The sequence below is a fragment of the Sapajus apella genome, unplaced genomic scaffold, assembly GCF_009761245.1.
Source record: "Sapajus apella isolate SASKATOON/1434 unplaced genomic scaffold, GSC_monkey_1.0 scaffold12, whole genome shotgun sequence".
Classification (NCBI taxonomy): Eukaryota; Metazoa; Chordata; class Mammalia; order Primates; family Cebidae; genus Sapajus; species Sapajus apella.
In genome coordinates this window covers 23,161,936-23,189,027 of record NW_022436952.1, presented here as the reverse complement: position 1 = coordinate 23,189,027, position 27,092 = coordinate 23,161,936, and the positions used below count along the sequence as shown (strand labels likewise).

General features: G+C 48.0%; 1 protein-coding gene across 5 annotated transcripts in view; it reads right to left on the bottom strand.

Annotated features, from left to right (window-relative positions):
* Positions 1-27,092, bottom strand: part of GAS7 (growth arrest specific 7) — a 277,284-nt gene that overhangs the window by 121,454 nt on the left and 128,738 nt on the right. The window contains exon 1 of one of the 5 annotated variants that reach the window (XM_032280285.1): positions 22,031-22,165. The exons of 1 other annotated variant lie outside the window; for it this stretch is intronic. Coding sequence is in view for 3 of the 4 variants with exons in the window: in XM_032280281.1 (XP_032136172.1) it covers positions 827-934 (108 nt within the window). In the remaining variant the exon portion in view is untranslated. Of the gene's footprint in view, positions 1-826; positions 960-3,168; positions 3,544-15,741; positions 15,792-22,030; positions 22,166-27,092 lie in introns of those variants that run through there. 3 more of the 5 variants (XM_032280286.1, XM_032280283.1, XM_032280281.1) reach the window with 3 other exon arrangements.

Here is a 27,092-nt window from a genome sequence, read left to right as displayed (position 1 = left end):
AGAGAGAGAGAGAGAGAGAGAGAGAGAGAGAGAGAGAGAGAGAGAGAAAGAAACTATGTAATATCCTCCCTAGCCTTCCTTTAGTATTAAGCTGCAAAGCCCCAAAATGCCTTATGCCATCATTTTTGGCACTTTCTAAAGTTGTTAGACTTCTGAGGAAAACTCCAGAACCAAATTTACCAAGCATCTGATTGCATTCAAAATGGATTTAAGTTCAGAAGCAAGGGAGGGAATTGAAAGTTGCCAGCTCGATCAGGAACAGGCTCGGTATCTCATGCAAAGCAGCCTGCTCACCAGAAAGGAACTTCAAGCACAAGTGATGCAGCTGCTGCCTACAGATGCACCGGGGGCAAAAGTGGGCTTCCTTGGGGAATTAGTGCTGTTGTAAAGGAAGGCGGACTGGAGCTCATTACAGTTTAAGGGTAGGTGCCTCTGATGTCCCACGCACGCCTGCGATCCAGCTGGCTTGGCTTTGTGGCCACTAGTTGCTGGCTGGAGTAGCATGCGGGCACCAGAATAAAATGGAAGCAGCTCATTTCCCCACCATGGAGACTCAGTCCACTGACTGCAGTGCCTACGGCGTCTGCTCCAAGTGATTCTAATCAAAGACTTCTGACTCTGGGAGATGGTTCCTGATGAGGTCTGAACCCTGAGCACTGGAGGCTAATGAAGTCTAATAAGAGCTGGAGCCTTTTCCAAGAGTCAGTAAGGGGTGCAATTCTCACCAACCCGATTCGACTCACATTTCTGGAGCTGCTGCTGCAGTGCATGAAAAGTAGACAAATGGTGACAGCCAAGGGCCTTGCTACGGAGGCGTGAGACCTACCACTGCTCTGTGCCACTGTGCAAAGAACACAGAATGGGAATCAGGGCTGGAGCACCAGCCCCAAAGCCGCAGCAGTCTTGCTGGAAGAGCTTGAGCAACCTTCTTCATCTCTGCTGGGAGGCCTCAATTTCTTCATCTCTAAAACACGGAAGTTGGATCAGATGGTCTCTTAGGGTGGGTGTGGGTGTGTCTGGGTGTGTGTGTATGTGTAGGTATGTATGTGTGGCCTAATAATTTTTTTTTTTTTTGAGATGGAGTCTCACTCTGTCACCCCAGCTGGAGTGCAGCGGTGCGATCTCAGCTCTCTGCAACCTCTCCCTCCCAGGTTCATACGATTCTCCTCTCTCAGCCTCCAAAGTAGCTGGGATTACAGGCACCCACCATCATACCTGGCTAATTTTTGTATTTTTAGTACCGACAGGGTTTCACCATGTTAACCAGGCTGGTCTCAAACTCCTGACCTCGGGCGATTCACTCACCTCAGCCTCCCAAAGTGCTTGGCTTACAGGCATGAGCCACGGCGCCAGGATCAATAATTCTAAATGTCAGCACTAGTATATACGTTTTAAGGACATGCCATTTTAATAGGAGAAAAAAAGTCACACGCAAGTGTAGACACGGGCATCCTGTCTAGGAGGCATCTGACTGTTCCTGAAATGTGGGCTGTGCCGTAAACACCTAGGATCCCGTCCTACCACCCCAGATTCTGTGTTTCCACCTCTTACCACATTGAGTTTTATCCTGATGTGTCCACCTCTTCCCTGTCACTCCCTCGAGCCACATGAGTGGTCTTAACTCTATTTGCCTAGCAACTGGATTTCCGCCCTAGAATCATGGGCTTTTGTCTCTGCATCGTCCCAGATGCCCCAAAGGCAGGTTCCAGTGGAATTTTACTGGGACCGGTTAGTAGTTAGCATTTCTGGCTGACTGCTCACATTACACCCCAAACACACACTCCACTTCAGCTTGGGGACAGCCCACTGACAGCCTCTGCACCCTATGTGCCCTTTTCCCAAGAGCCTGACTTCGGCTCTTCCCTGCTCCTTACTTGCCTTTCAGTGTTGTTCTTCTTTGCCAATCTCGCCATCCTCATGAAAGACCCAGCCACGATCCACAGACAGGCCTGCCAGAACTCCCACTGCTCTACAGTCAGACCCAAGGCAGCCACACCTTGGTCAGAACTTGAGTGATTGGTCTGGGTTCCTCACAGCAGCAAATTTCCAAGTGTGGCCCCTGCCCCGGCAGCATGAAGCCCCCTGGGATCTGGTTATCAATGTAGAGCCCCAAGCCCTGCCCAGCACCAGATCTACATTTTGAAGGTCCTTGGGTAGTTCAGATGCACATTAGCCTTTGAGAAACGCTACTGTGGACTGTCCTAGGTCAACTGACCCATTAGAGAATGCTCCTGGATAATAAGCACCATCTCCCTTTCCCTGGCACTGTAGGAGTAGGACGCCATGCCAGCATCAGAGATGCTGACTGGCCCAGGGAGGTGGGAGAGTGCATCCTGGAGGAAGACCATGTGCTGAAACAGGTACCCCTTTCCATGCAAACTAGACCTCTCACAGCTGTCCAGATCCTCAAGAGAGTGACCGCCACTCTCTTCAAGGTCCTACTTTGCAAAGAAAAAAGATGGATACATAACTTCTAGGGGGTTAAAAGATTGATGAAACCAGGCTGCTGTATCACTAAGTATCAGAAGAGCTTCCATCATCACTGTTGCAGCCTCCACCAGCAAACTGGAGAGGTGTCTCAGCCAAGCCTAGAAGCGCAGCAAATTACCGGGCAGGCACTTCCGCTAGGGAGCTATGATCCCAAGAGCTCCCCTTTTCCTTCATAGGGCTTTAGAGTCCCCAGATGGCTTTTACCTTATGGTGCCCCCGCTAGAACTGGGCCATGGGGTAAAAGCCAGATGGGTGGGTAGAAGCCAAATTTCTTACTTGGAAAAAGTTACATGGAGGAAGCAAGGTTTGGACTCCATTAAATTTCCATCATCGCTGCCTCTCCATCACACAGCTCCAACTACGAAACTGCTCCCCAGGTAACCAAGAGAGCCAAGACTCCCTTTCTCTCCAACACATCCTTCGTAAATCTTTCTCCTCCTCCCATCCACTTTTCCTGATTTCTCACACAATGACCCATGTCTTCCTCCCAGCTCATGCCTTGGATCTATGAAATGTACCCCCATGCCCACAGGGTCCCCAGACCGCCACAGCTCAGCAGTTAGACCCCAAATCTCAGTTTTCAGAGCTGCCTCTTTAACATGGCAAAGTCATTTTCGACACATGCAGAGAAAAGCAAACTGGAGCATACATCTGCAGGCAAGAAAGATCAATTCTTACCATTAGAGGACAGCTAATCTTCTCTGGGGGCTGCTACCTCATAAGAGAGTCTCTGGTCCTGCCTGAAGTCCTCAGACTCAGTGCCAGGACTCCGCTGGGTTCCTCTCCATGGCAGGAAATGGGGCTGAGGCACGCTGCTAGCCCAGGGCCAGTGCTCTGGGCACCCCAGCAGAGGTTCCTGCGGCTTTGCTCATTGCTGTTCTTTCACAAAGAACCCGCTACATTGCATAGTTCCTTCCAAATCCGCTCCAGTGCTTGTTGGGAAATCAACAACTCATTCTGGACTTTCCAGATACAATGCTTCTGGAGGCCTTCTTTCTTTATTTTTATTTTTTCACTCTCCCTCTTTTTCCCCTTTCTCAGCTAAAAAAAAGTTGGCTGAGGTCACAACGAACAATGGCCAAGCTTGTGTCACTGACCAGATGCCTCCCACCCCCAGGCTTGTGGACAAGGGCAGCTTTGTCCACTGTATTTTAGGCAGGACTTCCTGAGCCTGCCCAAACCCTGTTGGGGAATGTTTTGGCCAACTTCTTCCCAACCCTAAGTCACGACTCTGGCCCCGGCCCCGGCCCCAGCTGTGTGAACCCAAGGCCAGATATAAACCAACATAAAAAGAACAGAGAACGCTCCCCCAAAGAACCATTGTGTGGAAAGTTGGTGCCTCCAGAGGGGCAAGATGAAGGTCTCTTGCCCTCACTCTGCCCTCACCACCACCAAACCTGCACAGATAATGAACAAAGACAGGGTCATGCAGGGTCTCCACTGAAAGGGGCCTGAGGATCGCAGAGTCATTAGTTACAAGTGGAGAAAGGGTTGGAACCCCAGATCAATACTGCAGCCACCAACTAAATGAGCTTAGGCAGGGGCTTGGATCCTTGGTGAATAGATCGTATAATTTCCTGTAGAAAGCTTTTTGGAGCAGCTGAAGATGTAGCACTCAAAACGCCGCATATTTCTGTGTTTGCTTTCAGATGTAAACCTTTGGGGTTTTAGAAACTGATTCCTTATATAGAACTAAATATAGTTTTCTAGAAAAACCAAGATCCTGAAGACTGAGTGGTTCCCTATTAAGCAAATGGATAAACTTATCCATGAAGAGGTTTCAATACCAACTCTTCGGTGGGGGGAAAAGTAAGTACTACTGTCTAAGGATGGAGTCTGACCAGAGCTAAGCTGTTGTGCTACTACTTACTAGCTGCGAGACCCTGGGGAACAGCTCCAGCTTCAATTTCAAATGTAAAATGCCGATGATCACAGTATCTTTCTCAAAAGATTGCTGTGAGAGATTTTTTTTTTTTTTTAAATATATGGAGTCTCACTCTGTCACTCAGGCTGGAGTACGGTGGCGCAGTCTCGGCTCACTGCAATCTCCACTCCCCGGTTCAAGCGATTCTCCTACCTCAGCCTCCCAAGTAGCTGAGACTACAGGCACCTGCCACTACACGTGGCTAATTTTTGTATTTTTAGTAGAGACAGGGTTTCACCATATTGGCCAGCCTAGTCTCGAACTCCTGACCTTGTGATCTGCCCACCTCAGCCTCCCAAAGTGCTAGGATTACAGGCATGAGCCACTGCACTCAGCCGCTGTGAGAGATTAAAGATGGGGTCATCCAGGTAAATATTTCACCTACTGGATGATGTAAATGTTCAATGAAAGCTAGGATTTTTGTTGTTACCATAGCCAGTGGCTGAAAGGGTAGGCCCTGCAGTTACCCTGGGTCCAAAAAAAGTCTAGACTGAACAATAAAAAGCAAAGAGCCCAATTAAAAATGAGCAAAAGACATTCCTCCAAAGAAGATATAAAAATGATGAATAAGCACATGAAAAGATGTTCAACGTCACTAATCATCAGGGAAATGCACATCAAAACTACAGTGAGATATCAGCTCACTCCCATTAGGATGGCTTCCTCAAAAAACCAGGCAAGACAGGGAACAATGGCTCATGCCCGTAATCCCAGCGCTGTGGGAGACCAAGGCAGGTAGATCACTTGAGGCCAGGAGTTCGAGACCAGTCTAGCCAACACAGCAAAACTCCATTTCTACTAAAAATTCAAAAATTAGCTGGTCGTGGTGGTACATGCCTGTAGTCCCAGCTACTTGGGAGGCTGAGGCAGGAGAAATCGGGAGGCGGAGGTTGCAGTGAGCTGGGATCATGCCACTGCACTCCAGCCTGGGCAACAGAGAGAGACTCTGTCTCAAAACACACAAACAAGCAAACACACAACAACAACAACAAAGAAAAGAATAAGTACGAGCAAGGATTTAGAAATATTGGAACCCTTGTGCCCTTCTGGTGGAAATGTAAAATGGTGCAGCCCCTATGGAAAATAGTGTGGTAATTCCTCAAAAAATTAAACACAGAATTGCCATCTGGTCCCCCAATTCCATTAATGGTATATACCAAAAAGAACTGATAGCAAGGTCCTGAAGGGAGGGTCTTGCTGCCTGTTCATGGTAACGTAATTCTCAATAGCCAGAAGGTAGAAAAACCCAAGTCGTGGTAAAACAAACACGATGGAATATTATTCAGCCTTAAGAGAGAAGGAAATTTTGACACACACAACCACGTGGATGAACCTTGAGGACATTATGCTAAGTGCAACAGAGACACAAAGAGACAAATACTATTAGCTTCCACTTAGACAGCGCACCTAGAGAAGTCAGATTGATAGAGACAGAAAGCAGAATGGAGGTGACCAGGTGCTGGGGTAAGGGGATGATGGGAGTTAGAGTTTAATGGGTCCAGAGTGTCAGTGGTGCAAGATGGAAGCATTCTGGAGATTAATGGTGGTGGTGATGGCTGCACAACCACGTGAATGTACTCAAAGCCACTGAACTATACATTTAAAAATGAGAGATGGTGGATTTCACGTCATGTATCTTTTGCCATAATTTAAAAAAAAGCCTGAGGCTCATAGAGATAGTTTATGCCAAAAGACCCTGTAACACGTAACCCACATCATAAGATACAGGAGCTCAGGCTCTCCGTGTACACCCAGAGGGAAGCCGCCCCAGCCCCTTGGCAACAGTGAACAGACAGCCCCACTAGCTGAGGCTGGGGCTGGGTGTGGTGGTTTATGCCTGTAATAGCAGAACTTTGGGAAGCCAAGGCAGGCAGATCATTTGAGGTCAGGAGTTTGAGATCAGCCTGGCCAACATGGCAAAACCCCATCTCCACTAAAAATATAAAAAATTAGCCGGGTATGGTGGTGTTCACCTGTAATCCCGGCTACTCAGGTGGCTGAGGCAGGAGAATTACTTGAACCCAGGAGGCAGAGGTTGTCATGAGCCAAGATCACGCCACTGCACTCCAACCTGGGCAACAGAGCAAGATCCTGCCTCAAAAAAAAAAAAAAAAAAAAAAGAAGACGAAGAAGACCGACAATGAGGAGGCTGGTCACTTACAACAGGACTCACTCACCATGGTTTGTCTTGTGTTCAATCTTGGTGAGATCCTACAGGCTGACTAGGAGTTCACAAAGAAAGGACAGACCTTGGCTAGACACGGTTGCTCGCGCCTGTAATCCCAGCACTTTGGGAGGCTGAGGCAGGTAGATCACGAGGTCAGGAGTTCCAGACCAGGCTGGCCAAGATGATGAAACCCCATCTCTACTAAAAATACAAAAAGTAGCTGGGTGTGGTGGCGGGCACCTGTAATCCCCATTACTTGGGAGGCTGAGGCAGAAGAATTGCTTGAATCCAGGAGGCAGAGGCTGCAGTGAGCCAAGATCGTGCCACTGCACTGCAGCCTGGGTTACAAGAGCGAGATTTCGTGTTGAAAGAGGGGGAGAGGGGGGGGGAGGGAAGGAGGGGGGGAGGGAGGGGGGAGGGAGGAGGGGGGGAGGGAGGGGGGAGGGAGGGAGGGAGGGAGACTAACTTACTTGAGCTGAACCTTGGGGCATGCTCTTGCCTATGCAGTGTGAATAAATTCTCCCCAGCACTCCTCAGTCCCAATCTCGCTCTCCCGGTGCCTTTCATTAGTGCATGCAACACCCCTAGGGCCCCTCTCCAAGACCTCAAAGGCAAGAGCCAGGTCTTCATCCTTTTCACCCCTAACCAGACCAGTGCCCGACACTCAGGGGCTACATGGGGAATGAATGATGTTAGTTCTGAGAATCAGGCACAGAAACCAAATGAGGAGGAGAATAAAAGAAGAAATAAATACAGCCAACCCTTGAACAACAGGGGGGCTTAGAGGTGCTAACCCCTACCTCCCCATGCAGTTGAAAATCTGTACATAACTTTTGACTTCCCGAAAAGTTAACTACTAACAGCCTACTGTTGAATGGAAGCCTTATCGATAAACTAAACAGTTGATTAACATGTATTCTGTATGTTATCTGTATTACAGACTTCATTCCTAAAGTAAGCTAGAGAAAAATAAAATGTTAAGAAAATTGTTCGGGGCCGGGCACAGTAGCTCATGCCTATAATTCCAATACTTTGGGAGGCTGAGGTGGGAGGATCGCTTGAGCCCAGGAGTTCGAGACCAGCTTGGGCAGTCTGGTGAGTGAGACCCCATCTCTAGAAAAATAAGTAAAAATAAAAATAAAAATAACCTGGCATGGTACATGCCTATAGACCCAGCTAGCTACTAGGCAGCCTGAGACAAGAGTAACCTTGAGCCCTGGAAGGCAAGGCTGCAGTGAGCTAAAATTGTTCCACTGCACTCCAGCCTGGGTAACACAGTGAGACTTTGTCTCTAAATAAATAAATAAATGCAATCATAAGAAAGAGAAAAATACGGTACAGTACTGTACCATATTTATGATCCCATACATTTCCATCATCTGTTTACAAGATGAATCCTTTGAAACGGTGGCAACCGCAGCGACAGACCTCCATCTATGGTATATAACAAGCAATTGACTTTTTCTTGTAATGTCAGGACTTTTCTCTGCTTCTGGGGAATACTTCCAGCATCACTAGTGGCACACTGTATGGGTCCCATGGTGTTATTCAAGGCTTATGGCATTGCACTAAACACGCTGAAAAATAGGTAGAACAGTGAATGATCACTTTTGACTGCGATACCCAATTTACTGGAGTGATGAACTGTTCACGCAGGGAAGATTAGCATCACACAGCATTTTAAGCCGATAGTCTCAAAACCTGAGCTCACTGCAAAACAAGCAGGGGTGGCCATGAAATTATTCCAGTAGCACAGTATATACCACGGCTAGTTTTAAGTAGTGGTGATTAATACTGTATCTTTACCTTTGTTTATATTTTGCTTAAATGTGGATGGTGCCATATACCGTTCGAGTGTGTGTGTGGGTAAATTTTGATAAATTTTAACTTTCTATAGATTTGTATGTATTTTATGGTGTAAATGACAAACCAGTATCTACCATATTTTATGCATTCATGACATGTCTAACATGTTCTTAATTTTTTTTGATATTTCTAGGCTAGGGAGTCTATATTCAATTTTTTTCAAATTGTCTCAAATCTCCAAAAAAATTTTCCAATATATACATCGAAAAGAATCCACATATAAGTTGATCTGTGCAGTTCAAATCCATTGTCCGAGGTTCAACTGTAGTTAAGAGTGTCAGAGTGAAATGCCCAGGAAAATGCTCACTGAATACAGAGAGGGTGTGTCTCGTTGATCTTGAAAGAGAAACGTGGAAGAGAGATGGGTATAGAAATTGATCGCGAGCACACAAGCAGCTGGCAAGATATTTAGATAAGATGCTGTTAAAGAAGAAAATAAGAAAGAGGACAGGCCATAGGCCATGGCTGGCTCCAGGCCACGGGTGTGCTGGGCAGGGGGCTCCGGTGAGGTGGCTGCAGCCAGTTTCTTGTACTCATGATGGCAGAGCCCAAGGACACTTATAAAATTTCTACGTGGTCAGATGTGGTGGTTCACGCCTGTAATCCCAGCACTTTGGGAGGCCGAGGCAGGTGGATCACGAGGTCAGGAGTTCAAGACCAGCCTGGCCAAGATGGTGAAATCCCATCTCTATTAAAAATGCAAAAATTAGCTGGATGTGATGGCAGGTATCTGTAATCCCAGCTACTTGGGAAGCTGAGGCAGAGAACTGCTTGAACCGGGAGTAAGAGATTACAGTGAGCCGAGATCATGCCACTACACTCAAGCCTGGGTGACAAAGTGAGACTCCATCTCAAAAAAAAAAAAAAAAAATCACCCCATAAAAGATTCCCAGTATCAGACCAGGTGTGGTGGCTCATGCCTGTAATCCCAGCACTTTGGGAGGTCAAGGCGGGTGGATCACGAGGTCAGGAGTTCAAGATCAGCCTTGTCAATATAGTGAAACCCGTCTCTACTAAAAAATACACACACACAAATTAGCCAGGAGTGGTGGTGGGCGCCTGTAGTCTCAGCTACTTGGGAGGTTGAGGCAGGAGAATCGCTTGAACCCAGGAGGCAGAGGTTGCAGTGAGCCGAGATCGCACCACTGCACTCCAGCGTGAGCGACACAGCAAAACTGTCTTAATTTAAAAAAAAAAAAGATTCCCAGTATCAAGTGGACATATCAGAAATAGCATGCAGTTTAAAAGACCTCCAAACAGCCCTGATTCTAAGGGATCCCATAGCTCAGTTTCCCCTTCCTGCAGCCATTTGTACCCCACTGTTACACCTCATTCCATCCATCACTGTGTACCAACTTTATTATTTTTTACTCAATCTTTTTTTGAGCTGACTTATATCCCACTGAAATGTAGTTTGGCCCTAAGCAATAATAGCTATGAAACCACATATTTGATTTGGTTTGAGTTTCCTTCTACTACACACTAAAATAAATATAACTTTAAAACTGTCATCTTGACACGATCTAAAATTATCTCAGAGATCCCGAGTTGTAAACTAGGCACACTTTGAGAAACACTGTCTCTGGCTACCCATAAAGTCACCATGCAGCCTCCACAAAGTGGTTTTGGAGATTCTTTTCTTTAATCCAGAAAACCAAACTAGAATTCTCTACTGACCACATCCCCACATCGACAGGAACGTGGTACCCAGCGTGTGTCTGAATGGCTGGGAAGTTAAGGTGATGAGACAGGGAAATGCATAAGGGGCATCTGACAGCCGCCCCAGAACACCGCCTATCAAACCAGCAGTGAGAGGAAAAGAAAAGGAAACAACTCATCCAGTCTTAAAAACAAATTCCAAAAATGACAGACAAGCAGAATCAGAGGAAAAAACAAAAGAAGCAAACAAAAAACCTCGAGAACCATGAGGCCAATGAAGGAACAGCAGAAAATCTCACAAATCAAGATGAGTTGTAAAAGGGGAAATAACACTTCACACCTTCACCACTACCTGCCTGTAATCTGAGATGCACTTCATGGTTCTGCCACTCCCTGTCTCCAACTTGAGATGCAGGATTTGCACTGATCTGAACACAGAGCAGCCAGCCCTCTCCTCTCGGCACAGAGGCTGAGAGGACTGCCCATCATCCATCTAGAGAGCGCAATTCCCAGAAAACAAGAGAGCAGGAAGTGCAGGGTAGAACAAGAAACGTGGGGGGTGGGGAGTGCTCACAGTTCTAAGAGGTATGGACGCCACAGGCCATGCCCAGCCAATGCTCTGGCTGTAGGACATTGAGAAGAGACCCCAGGAACTGAGTTTTCATGTTCTCCATCAATTCAGAATATCAGAGAACCAGGTAGTAACCTGACAGTTCACCAGGTGAAAGCCAACTAGAAAACAGGAACTGGACTGAGAGATGGGTACACCGTCAGACCTACAGACGGGAAACTGTGGGGGGAGCTGACCTTTCTCCCAAGCCAACAGTGTGCCAAGGCTAGTGACAGTCAATGCTTGCTGTTGGTACAAGCCAAGTTTACATAGATCCTGCCATGTTCAAGAATGCATAAAGAGAGGAAATATAGAAAATCAGAGCAAGGAAACACCATCCTGAAGGCTCAAAGGAAGAGCGTGTCTCAGAAAATCGTTCAGAAGAAAAACTGCCAGCATGCAAGAAGCTGTAATTTCTTTGAAGGAGAAACAGAAAATCATAACAGAGAAACAAAAAAACCAGTCCAAATAAAAAGGATGACCAACAAGATAATGGATGAGGTGAGGATTATATAAAAGTTGCTCATTTGAAGCCATATTTAGTTGTAGTTGTGGATAACTGCAAGTATAAACAATTACGTCAGCGACTTGTGGGGCTAACAGGAAAAGTGTCCCCAAATTGCAAAGAACAAAAAGCAAGGAAATCAAGAGTCTACATATATGTTTAAGAAGTATTCAATTATTAAAGACCAGAATAAATAGGTTAAAATTAATGATCAATCACAAAAACAATCAATCAAAAATCATGCATATAGGCTGGGCGTGGTGGCTCCGCCTATAATCCTAGCACTTTGGGAGGCCGAGGAGGGCAGATCACTTGAGGTCAGGAGTTTAAGACTAGCCTGGTGAACATGGTGAAACTCTGTCTCTCTACTAAAAATACAAAAATTAGCCAGGCGTGGTGGTGGTGCCTGCAATCCCAGCTATTCTGGAGGCTGAGGCAGCCAGATTGCTTGAACCCAGGAGGCACAGGTTACAATAAGCAGAGATCACACCATTGCACTTCAGCCTGGGCGACAGAGCAAGACTCTGTCTTAAAAAAACAAATAAAAATAAATAATGCATATAAACAGGCAAAAAGAGAAAGAGTTACCAAGGAAATCAGATTTTCCTCAGACTTCTCCTCTACCCTATTAATGGCTAGAGAGCTCTTCCTACTAGAATAAAAGCTCCATACAGCAGGGATTTTGTTTTGCCCACTGCTCTATCACAGTGCATACAGGGCCTGGCATCACCCCTTGGAAAGTGCTAGAAGACAAATACCACCGAGTTTAAAGCTTCACAGGGTATAGTCATTGTTATGTCCATTGCTGTGGGTATTCAATAAATATCTGTTGAAGCTAAATGGCAAATATGAATTTCTATCCAAAAAGTTTGTAATTCAAGACATAGAAATCCATCAAGTTGTATTAGTATTTCATATGAAAAAACAGGAAGGTTCTCTTAGAGGCATCCAAGTGAAGACACCACCCGCTTCCCTCACAGCCACTGAGAGATAAATTACAATTAGGACAACAACACGGCCATGGGGAAGTGACAATATAAATGCAATGCACGTGTAAGTCATTTCTTGCTCAGTATAGACAAACTCCCAACGCAGAAATCCGTTGAACTGTGTGCTGCGTGGTGGATTTTCCAGCTCACTGGGGGTGAAGACTGGTGCCTTAGAATTTCATTCACCTCCTTTTCTGCTCCTGTCCATCTCAGAACCAGGAGAAGGGTTTCTCCTGCAAGACCAGTGCAGATGAAGCCTTGGCCGTGTGTGAGGACCACGCCTAACTGATGTTCCCTTTCTGTTCGGGCACATGCCAACAATGAGGACTATTCAAGCTTTGGGGACACTGTGCTGGCAGGATCCACAAACAAGAAGTCTTTGTTTTTCCTCTCCACCAAAGCAACACTGTGCTGTGTAAGGCACCACACTGGCCATTTTCTTTGCCGTGCAACTGCAGTCTTGATTTTCTGCATGTTAAAAACTCACATTGAATGGATCGAGTCTTGTTTTCTTCCTTAAATCGGGAAAGATCAATAAACCACCCAGTGGCGAAGCTTTCTGTCATCAAAACCTTCTTTATATCATCCTCCCTCTAAGAGCTGTCCCTGCTGTAGAAATTAAAGTATGTGGTATGATCTCAATACGGAAAATAACACACCCCCACCCAAATGAAGTACTAAAGACATAAACACATGAACAAAGCTTTTCTGTGTGTTGGGGGATTCCTCTGGTTGTTTTTATTCTATTTATTTCACCAATTTTAAAATTTTACTTTACTTTAAAATATTATAAAATAATTTTAATTTTTAAAATGTGTTTTAAAATTACTTTTACAAGACACAAGCACATGTATGTTCGCTGCAGCACTGTTTACAATAGCAAAGACCTGGAACCAACCCAAATGCCCATCGATGATAGAATGGACAAAGAAAATGTGGTACACATACACTATGGAATACTATGCAGCCATAAAAAACGATGAGTTTGTGTCCTTTGTAGGGACATGGATGAATCTGGAAACCATCATTCTCAGCAAACTGACTCAAGAACAGAAAGCCAAGCACCGTATGTTCTCAGTAATAGGCGGGTGTTGAACAATGAGAACATGTGGACTCAGGGAGAGAAGCATCACACACTGGAGGCAGTAGGCAGGGGTAGGGGAGGGACAGTCGGGGTGGGAAGGGTGGGGAGGGATAACATGGGGAGAAATGCTGGATATAGCGTGCACCTATGCAACAACCCTGCATGACCTGCACATGTACCCCAGAACCTAAAGTAAAATGAGATAAATAAATAAAAATCAGCAACCACAAAATACTCCACTATGCTTTTTTTTTTGGTTGAGATATTAATAAACTGATAGTTTTATCTAAAAAAAAAAAGTGAAATAAAATTACTTTTACAATGAGCAAATCATCATTTACAATTCTAAATATACCATATGATCCCAATTATGGAGAAAAATATATGCAGCATAAAAAAGAATGCCCCTAATTATTTTCTTACTTCTGTTTTTCCATATTTTCCATGTTTTCTGTAAAAAGCATATTAATTCTAATGCCTTTTTAAAAATTCTAAGCTTATTTTCTATTATCAGCTAGTGCATGAATATCACCTTACAAAAAATATTTAAACAAGGCCAATAACCCCCCCGCCCTTGACATACCCCATCACACTTGACATCCCCTAAAATCACCACTGTTTATCAGGTAGGGTTTATTGTATTATCTTTCAAAGGGCAAGACACTTAGAGGGTGCTTTATCTTTTCAAAAACAAAGATAGAATGACTTTTTCAACCAATGCAAGGCTAACACAAAAATCAGAGATGGAAGTCACGTTAATAATCCTCTGGTCAGATCTCATCATTTTACAAATGGGCAAACTGAGGCCAGAAGACAGAGAATGGCCACCGAGTCTCCCCAGTACCCACACAGTCCTCTCCTCACCCTCTGACTGCCTAACCTGGGTACAGACATTGCCCCCATTTCTAGGGGGCTAGTCCATGGTCAGACGGCACAGCAGAACCAAGGCCCCATTGAAGGCCACTCCCCAAGCTGACCTCCACGCTGCTGTGAAAGATGACCCTCTCCATCAGGCCCAGCTCTCTTCTGCTCAAGCTCAAGCTACTTCCCATCTGTTAGCAGCCAGGCAGGCCCCATGAAAGGAAGGGCCCAGGGAGGAAACATCTGTGTACACAAGAGGGGTGATGTCATAAGCCCTCTTGATTTTCCCTTTTGGCAAATCCTCTTCTATTTTCTTTCCCCCTACTCATTGAGATGCAAAGCTCTATTCAAACAAGTGGGCCTAGAAGACTCCAGCAGCTTCTAGAAACCAAAACTTCCATTCTGCTACAGAAATTCCCAAAAGAAGGTGTGTATTGTGCTGGGGTGGGGGCGGGGCTAAGAACACAAGATATATGCCCTCCAAACCATTCAGGTGACCACAGACATCCATGTGCTTACCCCCAAACCCAGCTTCTGCCCTTTGGCCAAGCAGAGAGGAAGCTCACAGGCAGGTTCCCCAGCTTCTCGGCCATATGACCTTGGCCAAGGTACCTCACCTCTACAAACCTCATCTTTTTCTTTTCCACATATGAAAATGCAAATGCCACCACCTAATTCATGCAATTTTTGTAGGCATTAAATAAAAGGGTAGAAACAATGGTAGGGATATATTAGCTTTGTCCCACACTTTCCCATCCCCTTAAGAAAAGCCATCAACTGAGGTCACCAACGCTGAGTCACTCACGTTGCAGGGACTTTCCCAACAACCTGGCAAAAAGCTCCAGAATGATGCCCTCTAACTGTTCTGACACAGACTGGGCTACTGAAGGAACCAGAGAAAGAACACGTGAATGACAAGACCAGAATTCGGAGAACCATCAGAACAGACCAGTAAACTCACAGGGCTGAGAACACCCAAGGACACCAGGGCTATACCCATAGAAAGCTAGTGTAGTAAATGAAAACAAGAACTTGACTAAGAACTGCAAACCAACCAGTGCAAGACCCTGGTAAACTTCCGAATATAGCCACATATGCCTTCATTTGAACACTCTTATTATGGGCAAGGATACGCCAAGAGACTATCATACCCCAGATTGATCGCTCAAGCTCCCAAAAAATGAGATAGGTTGGATAACAGGGAGGAAAAATGGGTTAAGTTTCCCTTTATCCCCAGCACTGATCAATTTCACTGCCTTTATCTCACCATCAGATCTATCTTTTTGTTGTTTGTAGTTGCTAGAGGACTACTGTGGACTGGTAACTTGATATATAGTAGTTTATTTGACCCTTATAAAAAACTCCGGGAGAAAAGTATTTATTTTCATTTTATAACAGGGTTAGCTGGAACCCAGTGGTCTGTCTCCAAGGCTGGTGCCAATTCCATCTCACCCCACACTATGCCCCAATTCCTCCATCTACAATCACAGAAAGCTGATGGGCTGAATGAAACGAGCCCCAAAAACAAACATGGTCCCTGACCAAGACCTGCAAAAAGCAGCCCCCAAAACACTTTCCCATCGTACCTGAGGCTGCTCTGCCGTGTCTGGGAATCCCACATCCAAAGGTAAATACTCCAGGGTGGAAGTTACAGTTGAAGCCATGACCCGCCTAGGCTTGATCATCAACTGTCAAACTGATCATCAGTGAGACTCTAATAGCAGATTGCCAGTGGGGAGCCTCATTAGCTGGTGGGAGGGGTGTCCGTGGGGAAACAGGTCTAAGAGGGTGGGTAGGAAAGTTCCAAGAGAAGCATCTCCACAGCAGAGAGCCCTGACCGGCACCTCCGAGTGAAATGACACCCTAGAAGGATGCCAACTGAGTGCCACACACTGCATAGCTGTGAGCAGTTTTGGTTTCCAGCTGGCAGAGCTGGCAGCCCCAGAAGGCAGCCCCTGCCCACCCATGCAAAGCAAGGAGCACAGGCTGCCCAAGGCTCCATACTCACCCTGACACACTCATGCTCAGTCACCAGAAAGCCCCGCCCATGTAGGCTGAATTCTAAAAGCTTGGGTACAACTCTCCAGCCCAGAAGGGGAACCACTTTGCTCTGTCTAGTGGGCCAGGTGCCTCCTTTGAGGCTGTCTCCTGGGCAATTTAGCCCCCCGCCCCTGCCCACCTTCTCCTCCCCCATGCACAGTCCACACCTCACCTGCATGGCGGCTCTCCTTTGGGTGGCCTTGGATAAGTGGTCTTCATCTCTTACTCATGGGAGCTCCTTGAGAACAACAATAGTGTCCTACTCAAATCCATCCTCAGGCACAGAAAATGTACACAATAAACACATATGGGTGGCCAGGCGCAGTGGCTCAGGCCTGTAATCCCAATACTTTGGGAGGCTGAGGTGGGCTGATCACCTGAGATTGGGAGTTCGAGACCAGCCTAACCAACATGGAGAAACCCGGTCTCTACTAAAAAAAAATACAAAATTAGCCAGGCATGATGGCGCATGCCTGTAATCCCAGCTGCTCGGAAGGCTGAGGCAGGAGAATCGCTTGAACCCAGGAAGTGGAGGTTTTGGTGAGCTGAGATCTTGCCACTTCACTCAAGCCTGGGTGACAGAGCAAAACTCTGTCAGTCAGTCAATCAATCAATCAATACCATGGGCTAGATGGAGTTCTTCCTGGTCTCTGAGTAGGGTTTTCAGCTCACCTGGAAAGTGGGTTTCTTACTTTCCTGGGGTCACCCAGGCTCCAAGGGAGAAGGCAGGGGAAGAGAGGGAAACCAGAAGGTAGAGACAAAAGCACTGTCCATACATTTATCTATTTTACCCTAGGAGGGGTCTGGGCTACTTAAATGCTTTCAGGAATCCCCAAAGCACAAATGAATAAAATGGACCAATGGGAAAAGATCAAGGTCTTCAAGAGCCTAGGGCCCCCCAAGTACATACACTTGGCAAAGACGTGGTTTCCTGGCTCATGTGGACTGTCCACTAAAGTAAGGCCATTAGAGAGAAAGCTGAAGGAGGGCAAGTCATCTTTCATGAAAACAGCAGTCTGAGTTACAATGCTAGATGTGAAACGTACCTATGTGGCTGGCTCTTGCCTATATGATTTTAAAGAACTGGCATATTTTCACCCAAGGACCCCCAGCGCCTGAATGCTTGGTCACCCTGGAGAAGTCTAAGCAGCCAGCCTGGCCCCTCTTGATGTGATTCCGTTCCCTATCCTTGTTTGTAGCGTCCCATACCACTGGCCCCATGGGAAGGGAGCCCAGGAACCAACTCTCCAGAAAAGCTGGAGGCACCAGGCCTCTTCATCAATGTGGCATCCGTGGGGCCCAAAGTGGCTAGAAAAAAAGGGACTGGGATTTGCTGAGATCGCAGAAGCTGGAAGAACTCCTCCAGCCCTCTCTGCGGGTACCGACTCTGCCTGGAGGGGCATGGGAGTGAGATCCTTAACTCCTCTCTAGCTAGGGAACCTCACCTCTCTCCCCATGGGCCTTAAAAGAAAGGAAAGTGACAATCAGAGTTGCTGGCATCCTATCCATCCCCTGAGCATCAGAGTGGTGATTCTCAAGCTTCAGCACGCATCAGAAGGGCTGTCAAGACACAGTCTGCCAGGCCCACCCTCCAAGCTTCTGGATCTGTAGGTCTGGGTAGATGCAGCTGCTGCACACATAGGCACTCCACTTTGAGAACCACTGATTTCAAAAGAGAAACAAAGGCGGTCTGTTCTAAAACGACCTCTGGACGCAGAAGATTAATCTTTAGGAAACATCACTTTCAGAAAGAAATAGACTCTTTTAACTTTTTTTTTTTTTTTTTTTTTTTTTGGAAAAGCATGGCCCCTCTTACTTTCTTTTCATAGACGTGGGTGCAGGGACTATTTCCTGCTTTCCCTAACCATAAGAAAAGGAATCCAAACGAAATGAATAACGGCAACTGTTCTGCTATTGGCCTTAGCGCTGTAACAGCAGAGCCGGGTGGGGACTGCGCACATTGGCAGCCCCCTCATCATCATCAGCATATTGTTGCCAGGCAGGACAGCCGGCTCGGTGTTGCTAGAGCTTCTCGTTTTTGCAAGAGAAGCTGGAAATCTGGATTTTAAGATGTTGGCAACCAACTCAAATGTTTTTAAACGAAACCACGGGCAAAAAACAAAAACAAAACCACCAAAAAAAAAAACCCCATAATTCTGCATTTGATTTTGCATACAGGCCACCAGTGTGCAACCCCTGATGGTAACTGTCGGGGACCTTTATGAGCAGTCATTTGAAGAGGGGGTTCCCTGGTTCTAACGAATTGAATACCACCACCTTGGACTAAAGTACCAATCAGGACGTCTGCCCCCTACCACCCATCCTTTTAGCCAGGACCTCTTATACCGGTGGGTACAGCTGGATGCCACCTTCCAGGCGATCTGTGAACCCCACCCAAGGGCTGCAAATATGTGGCCCGCTCCCATCCACCCAAGCACTGGGCTCCCTGAGCCTGGGTCTAACCTTCTCTTCTATGGGGCAGACGTGGTGGTATTTAATTCGTTAGAACCAGGGAACCTCTCTTCAAATGACTTGTCTTTGGAGGCACAAAACAAGATTCCTGAGGCAGAAGGGACCCTGGAAAGTCTGCCCTACTCAGTCTCTGAGAGGAGGAGCACCCCATCAGCCAAGAAGGTTTGGAAGTGGAGGAGGTGCACGAGAACGCTGAAACAGGTCAAGGAATGAGGCAAGCACCACCAGGAGAAAGCAGTCGGGGGCGACGCCACGCAACAAGCAGGCTGATGGAAGAGCGGGAATCTGGAGATGGAGGAGGAAGCCAGCCAGGCACAGTGGCCTCAGGGAGGCCAAGTGCATGTCCTTGGGGCTGAAGGCGAAATGGCACAACCATCACGGTTAGCTGAGAGACGCCCAGGGGTAGCAAGGGCAAGCGCTGGAAGCTAGCACCTGAAATCAGAGGGCATGGTGGGAAGGAAGGTTGGATCCATGCCTTGTGGGAGGTGCAAGGAACCCAAACCTGCAGAAGTAAGGAGAATGGGAACGTCTGCTCTAGGGCCGCTGGGAAGAGTGCACAGGGATGTGACTGACCATAGGCTTTCTCGCTCTGCCCACGGGAACTGTCCCCTGGCCGACCTCAGGCTCTGGCCACCTTCCCATCCCCAGACTTCCCGCTTCCCAACTGGCTTGTTCATCTCTGTCTGCACCGCGCTGCACGTCAGCTTCCCAAAGTGACGTTGCATCCTGATCCCCACCCCACTGAAAACCTGTCTCTTCCCTTTCCAGGTTGGCCAGGTTCTCCTCCACCAGGAAATCTGCAGCCACCTCCCAGAGACAGTCCAGGCCCATTCAGCCACCGCTGGAGGCCAGCAGTTCTCAAATTTTATCCTCAAAGTCTGATTCACCAAAACAAAAAAACAAAAAAAAAACACACATTTTACTTCACAACTCAATATACAAACAGAACGAAAGTTTCATGCAACAATGCTTGCCCTTGCCACACGTAACCCACTCTGATATTTGCCCGTTCTGGTTTATGTGTGGGTTGACACTGATTACTTGCACCGTGTGGCTCATGACGTATGGTTTGGAAAATACTGCTTTACCTGGTCCCAATCTCCTTTTTTAGAATCTCCCTTTTTACCTCCGTCTCAGTCAACAACCCCTATAAAGGATTCCTTCATTACACTTTCTTTTGACCCACCAGTTAGAAGTGAATTATCCCCAATTCTGAATCTCCCAGCCCCTACAGACTATATATATCATTCACAGGCACTTAGATCATAGTCATATAACCTTTTTCTAGAACAGGGTCCATTGTCCGGGTACAGTGGCTTATACCTGTAATCCCAGCACTTTGTGAGGTCAGGGCAGGAGGATTGCTTGAGCCAAGATGTTTAAGACTAGTCTGGGCAACATAGTGAGACCCCATCTCTACAAAAAATTTCAAAATTAGCCAGGCATGGTGGTGCATGCCTGTAGTCCCAGCTACTTGCGAGGGTGAGGTGGGAAGATTGCTTGAGCTCCGGAGTTTGAAACCAGCCTGGGCAACATGGTGACAGCCTGTCTCTACAGAAACTTTTAAAATTAGCCAGGCATGATGGTAAACACCTGTAGTGGTGCACACCTGTAGAGGATGCAATAAACTATGCCCATCCCACCACACTTCAGCCTGGGGAACAGAGTAAGATCCTATCTCTACAAAAAGCCAAAAACTTAGCCAGGCATGATGGTGCACACCTGTAGTCCCAGCTATTCAGGAGGCTGACGTGGGAGGACTGCTTGAGCCCAGAAAGTTGAGGCTGCAGTGAAGTATGACCACTGCACTTCAGCCTGGGGGACAGGGTGAGACCTGGAAGGAGAGAAGGGGAGAGGGGGAGAGGAGGAGGGGGAGGGGGGAAAGGGGGAGAGGGGAAGGGGTGGAGGGGGAGGGGGGAGGGAAGAGGGGAGGGGAGAGGGGAGGGGAGGGGGAGGGGGAAAGGGGGAGGGAAAAGGGAAAGGTGAGAGGGGGAGGGAAAAGGGGAGGGGGAAGGGGGGAGAGAGGGAGGGGAAGAGGGAGAGAGAGAGGAGAAAGAGAGAAAAGAAAGAAAGGGAGGGAGGGAGGGAGGGAGGGAGGGACTGGGTCTGAGTGTTTGGATTCAACACTTAAAATACCTGTCAAATGTTTGATGTTATAGGAGAAGCCTGAATGACATATTCTGACAGCAATAAAAGTGTACTGCATTTCATACCATACTAATCAGAGGGCTGTTTGAAGAAACCCCATCTTCAGACAACTCCTCTGGCTGGGCCAGTGTTCTGATACAGGTGCCACCTTCTCTCAGCCACAGGAGAACACAGCTGTGGCCTGCTAGGGTGGGATGCCTGATAGTTTGCAATCCGCTCCGCTCCGCTCTCAGACACATCACGCCCCTATCACAGTCCCCAGTGGGTTCATGCTGGCCATCACATTGGCTCACTGCAATGTCAGGGGAAGATAGCACACCTTGAGGTTAGGGGGGAAAACGGAGCCTCAGAAAAGTCGACAAAACAGGCACACAGGTAGAAAGTGGCTGAATCCACGCCAATCCAAGTTTTGTAGATTCAAACGTCCATGCTCTTTCCTGAGGCCTCTCCAGATGGAGTTATACAATCCTGTGTTCATGATATGTCCCTGGCTTGCAAAACCAGAAAGGAACATCCGGGCATGCTGTCTGTACTGCACCCCCTTTCGCTGTTGTGTACACCCACACGCTGCCCTGGCCCCATGATAGAATGCGCAGAAACGTGGCATCCATGAGTAAGTCAGGATACCGGTGTGGACCTGGTTTCCCGTCCCACTTTCCCCCGAGCTGCTGTGTGATGTCTGGCAGAGCGTGTCACCTCTCTGAGCATCTCCCTCATTCAGAGCCTGAGGGGCCTGTACATGCCAGCTCCCAAAGAAGACCTTTCCAGGCTTCTCCTGAGAACTCTGCCATGTCACTTGGGGCCATCTGGCCACTACAAAATCTAGCTACACTGGGGAATTAGGAAAAGGCAAACTGAGGAGCGGAAGATCCAAAACAGGAAACTGAGGTAAATCCCAGGAAATCAAGAAAAACTCACTTCCCAGAGAGCTCATCTCAGCTACATCCCTGCCCAAGTGGCTTCCTTGTCTTTCCAGATCCTTGGGTCACAGTGCAACCCAGACTCGCCGGAGGCATGAGGAGGATGGATACACACGGACACAGAAGAATCCCCCAAATCCTCCCAGAGCACAGCCAAACCCTAGCCAAGCCAAGAGGTCATCCAAGGAAGATGTCTACTCTTGCACGAGTGGCGGCTGCCTCGGGTTCAACCTGGTCCAATTAGCTTCGAGCATCTGCATCAAAGAGAACCAGCAGCGCCCTTGTTCTAACTCACCTCAGCGGTGTGGTCTGTCCTTATGCAAATCTGACACACTGGTCATTTTCTGCCACCATCCCCACATCCGCTGCTTCCCTGTGGCATCGGCTAATTCACTGTGCAAAGCAGCATTTATATATAGAAAGTTGCAGCCACGCAGGTTAGCATTAAAATAGAGACTTGACGTTGCTGTGGCAACCAAACAAATGATATTCAAAATGAAAGAGAAGTATTCTGCAATCGAGAAAGCATGTCCACAGCCTTCCAGGGCAGCTGGGCCCCTTCCCCCTGAGGGTGGGTGGGACGCCTCTGGAGAAGTGCCTGGTCCTGATGAACCTCCACCTCTCCATTAGGTCACCCGTTCTGCTTTCAGCTGCAGCCAACACCCCCTGCACACGCTCCTTCCTGCCTGGCATGGACCTGAGGCCAAGACACTGAGGGAGTTGGATGATCCAACCAGGTAGAGCAACTGGCAAAAAGTCTACTCCTTAAAGCGCCAAGGAGAAGCAGCCCGGGCCCCTGGTGCTTTAGTAAGGATGCTTCTGGAAACAAGGCTGGCCTTCTGCCACTGCCTGCCATAGCAAAGAGTCAAGAGACCACCAGCTAGCTGAGGGACACTGGACAGGCTTCTGTGCCTCTCTTAGCTTCCAGCTTAAAATGAGCCAGGAGTGGGAGGAGGGAGCGGCAGCCTAGGGTCTTCAACCTCTGGACTCTAGGATGTGCAACTTTTCCATGTTGCCACCACCTCCTTTTTCTTTTTTTGAGATGGAGTGTCACTCTGTCACCAGGCTGGAGTGCAGTGGTGTAATCTTGGCTTACTGCAACCTCTGCCTCTTGGGTTCAAGTGATTCTCCTGCTTCAGCCTCCCGAGTAACTGGGACTACAGGCATCTACCACCATACCTGGCTCTTTTTTTTTTTTTTTTTTTTTCCCGTATTTTTAGTAGAGACGGGGTTTCAGCATGTTAGCCAGGACAGTCTCGATCTCCTGACCTCATGATCTGCCCACCTTGGCCTCCCAAAGTGTTGGTATTACAGGTGTCAGCCACAGGGCCCGGCCTACCACCTTCTTTTTCTACATTCCTCTTAGATATTGCTGAAGCCCCAGGGCCACACAGAAGCTACCGATTCCCAGATCTGGCACACAGAATAGCCCTGTCACTTTCATTCTGTACACCTGACCACCACCCAAAAAGTCCACAGCCCCCAAGACAGAATGTCTCCTTCAAGGAGCCCCTACAAGGCTAAGGGGCTTTGGACAAATCTTGTACATTGCTGGGGCTCATTTATATATTTCCAAATCAAATGTGACCTAGAAAGGCTTAAATTAAAAAGACTGACAATACCAAGTGCCAGCAAGGATGCGGAGCAACTTGAATTCTCCTGCGTTGCCTGTGGGAACACAAAACGGTATAGCCCTTCTGCAGGGAAGTGTGGCAGTTTCCTGCAACATGAAACATACACTGATCATGTGGCCCAGGAATCCCACATGTAGCCTGTGTTTCTGAACCAGGGGCGACTTTGTCCCCCCAAGGACATTTGGCAAGCTTTGGACACATTTACTGCTTGTCATGATGGAGGTAGGAGAGGCGAATTGAGTGCATCAGCTCCCTGCAGAGATACCTGTTGTTTCCAAAGAGACACCTGGAACCGAGAGTACCTCTAACGTAAGCTGAGGGCCAGAGAGAGGCCTTGGCTGTGCAAATACACAGAAGGCTCTGCAAATGGTCTCCCTTCTGCCCAGCCCAAGCTCCTAGGCCAGGATCAAAACTGACTGTACCAAACTGCTTCCCTCTCCTGGAGCAGTTGTCAAACCAAATGCAAACCTCATGGTTGCCCCACTGAACCCTGGAAGAACACAACTTCCTACTTACCCCAGAACAACAACTTCAAAGCCACTTCGCATGGTTGCTGACTCCGGAGCCACACACAGATGACGGATTACAAGGAAGAAATCAGAACCATATGGATTTCATATTCAGCAAAATAAACAGAATTACAGCATCAGGGTTGGGCCCAAGAAACCAGGGGGCTGTGTGTTTGGCCCAGAGCCCGGGCTTGGTGGCCCCCAGCATGGGCTGGACTCTCTCGGCCTCCCCACCCATGACTCCCACAAACAGCGCCAGGAGCATCCAGCCTGCTGTCTGCCCCTTCTTGCCAAGGCCCCAGCGAGCGATCCTCCTTCGGCTGACATTTTCGTGTTTTATTGAGTTTTTTTTATATCCTCTTTTATGGTACAGTGGAATATAGTTCAGCTTCTTTTCTAGTTTCATCCAAAGATGCACAAGCACCGACAGGAATGCTGTGTTGCTAATGACAGTGTGGCAGCTCCAGAGCCTCTGGGGGGAAGCTGTTGGGGGGGCAGCCATGCACCCACCCCCTTGCAGGCCCCTGGATCATTTCTCCCACGGCGAACTGTGCTGGGTGTTTCCACGCCCAGCCTCACTCTCAGCCCAGAACAGAGGAACTCTTTCCTCTCCCAGTTTCTACGGAAACAACATGGCTCTCCACGTGTAGTCTATGTTTCTGAACCAGGGGCAATTTTGCTCCCAGGGGGATGTGGGGCAATATTTGGAGGCATTTACTGGCCAAGGATGCTGCTAAACACTCAGTAATGCACAGGACCACCACCCACAACAGAACAATCATCCAGCCCAAAATGTCAATAGCATCACGGCCGAAAACCCTGGTATAGATACACTGACAGGGCTTCATTTGGTTCCCAGTGCCCCAACTCAGGTGCACGTCCACAGAGGGATCAAGCTTAGGACTTTTAGAGATCACAGACAAGCTCTGACCTACGTGAAGGAGGAGGAATATCTACCATTCTGGTCATTACTTTAAAGTAAATTCTAGGCTGGGCACAGTGGCTCATGCTTGCAATCCCAGCACTTTGGGAGGTCAAGGCGGGTGGATCACTTGAGGTCAGGAGTTTAAGACCAGCCTGGCCAACATGGCAAAACCTCGTCTCTACTAAAAATATACAAATTAGCTGGGCATGGTGGTGTACACGTGTAATCCTGGCAACTCAGGAGGCTGGGGCATGAGAATCACTTGAACCTGGGAGGTAGAGGTTGCAGTGAGCCGAGATTGCGCCACTACACTCCAGCCTAGGCGACACAGTAAGACTTTGTCCCAAAAATAAGATTTAAAATAAATTCTACAACTGATCAGGATATAATTTGATCTTCCAATGAGTCTTTACTGACATAGAGAAGATATAAACAAAACTTTAAAAACATGAAATGCATCTTGCCTACAGAAACCACACAAACACAGTGGGCATAGATCATTTAAATCTCTTGATGTGAATAACTTTAAATAACACAGCTAATTCTGCTTTGCTGGTGGGTTGCTTTTTGGTCTCAGAAATCCCTGAACCAGCAAATCAGAGCTGCTCACATCCCTATTCTTTCCCTTTCCTTTCTTCTCTCCCCCCAGGAGTGCTGAGCCACCATTAGGGGATGCTAATGCCTAATGACCCTGCAGCTCTCAGCCCTCACCTCAAATGCCCTCTCACCCGCCAGGAACCTGTGGGTAGCCAAGGAGTCCTACACAACGTCCTGCAGTAACTGGGGCAGCCCGGGGAAGGCGAGGATGTCCGGGGAGCTCCAACCACCCTGTGCAGTCATCAAGGGGTACACAGTAGGATGGACCCCTCCCCCCCAGCAAGGGCAACCTTTGCCTCGCTCTGTGCTCCCACTTACCTGCTAGCTGGGTTTTCCACAGTGGGCCAAGAAATGGCAGCAGAGTGACTCTGTGGTGGTTTCATGGGGTTTCCCCTAGAGGAACAGACAGGCAGAGCTTGCTAATGTCATTTCTTTGTCATTTTTGCAAAAGGAGTCCCTGCTCCCACCTACCTCCATCAAAATAATAGGCAGCGGCCTGGTGGCACCTGGCACGTGTGTGTGTGTGTGTGTGTGTGTGTGTGTGTGTGTGTGTACATGATACTCACATAGACATCCCCATGTCCTCCACCTCAGAAGGGCCCCTGCCATCCTGTCCTCTCTGCTGAGGAAACCTCTTATTTAACTTCTCTGTTGCAACAATCCACCATTTTCCACCAAAGCTAACATCTCTGCTCCAAAGCAGGGAAGCGGCAGCTCCAGCAAAGCCCTGTCCCACCATCTAGGTTCTATGATGATGCTTATTTTAGAGAATGAATTCAAGGTTCCAACAGTCCGGCAGTTTGCCCCAGGCAAACTGGGACAAAGTACCTACACTTACAGCTAATAACAGCTGTGCTGAGATCAGGGTGTCAGGGTGAGGATCCGTCCAAGGTCATGCTGCTCACAAGATATGACACTGAGGGCTGAACCCTGCCCATCTGGCTCTGGAACTCTTAACTCATCACCTCCACTCTAAGCTGTCCACAAGGGCAGCTTCCTGCCCACGATCCTGACCATACGCTCCACCACTGGCCACCCTCCCTGGTCAAACGCTTCCTTCAAGACACTCATGCCACGGGCTACCCCTTGCATAGGTGACGAGGACAGAGGAAGCATCTTTTTTTTTTCATCCAGCCACAGCAGTTCCTTTGTTGCCTCAATGCCCCTCATGAGTCACCTCCCCCAAAGGCCATTGCCAAAGACAGCCCCGCTGTAGCACGAGCGTGCGTCCCCACTTCCCTTTTCCATTTCCCAACGTGGCCCTCACCAGCTCGAACATTAGTCACATACAGACCGACAGAAGTTCAAAGATGCCCCAAGAATGTGGTTTTTAAACATAAGGTCCCAGTGGCGGTAGCTGCGGCAGCTCCTTGACTCTCTCACTCAATCTCCTACACCTTCTGGGGCCTTCCAGATCGATTTCTTCATTTCCTGGGTTCCGCAACACACAGGGACCGCGAGCCTGCTTTTCACACTTGGGGGTCTCGGGCCACAGGCTGGGGCAGAGGGAAAGCCTTGCAGCATGATCTGGCATTTCCAAGTACACCCCGGGGGATCTGTGACCAAAAAGCACAGCAGGCTCTCGTAGCATCTGTATGCTGTATGGGCCTGCCCAGCAGCCATACATGCCCCCTGCTTCTGAAGGAAGCACCCTGATTTTCTCCTGGGGAACCACCTTTCCCCATTCCCAGC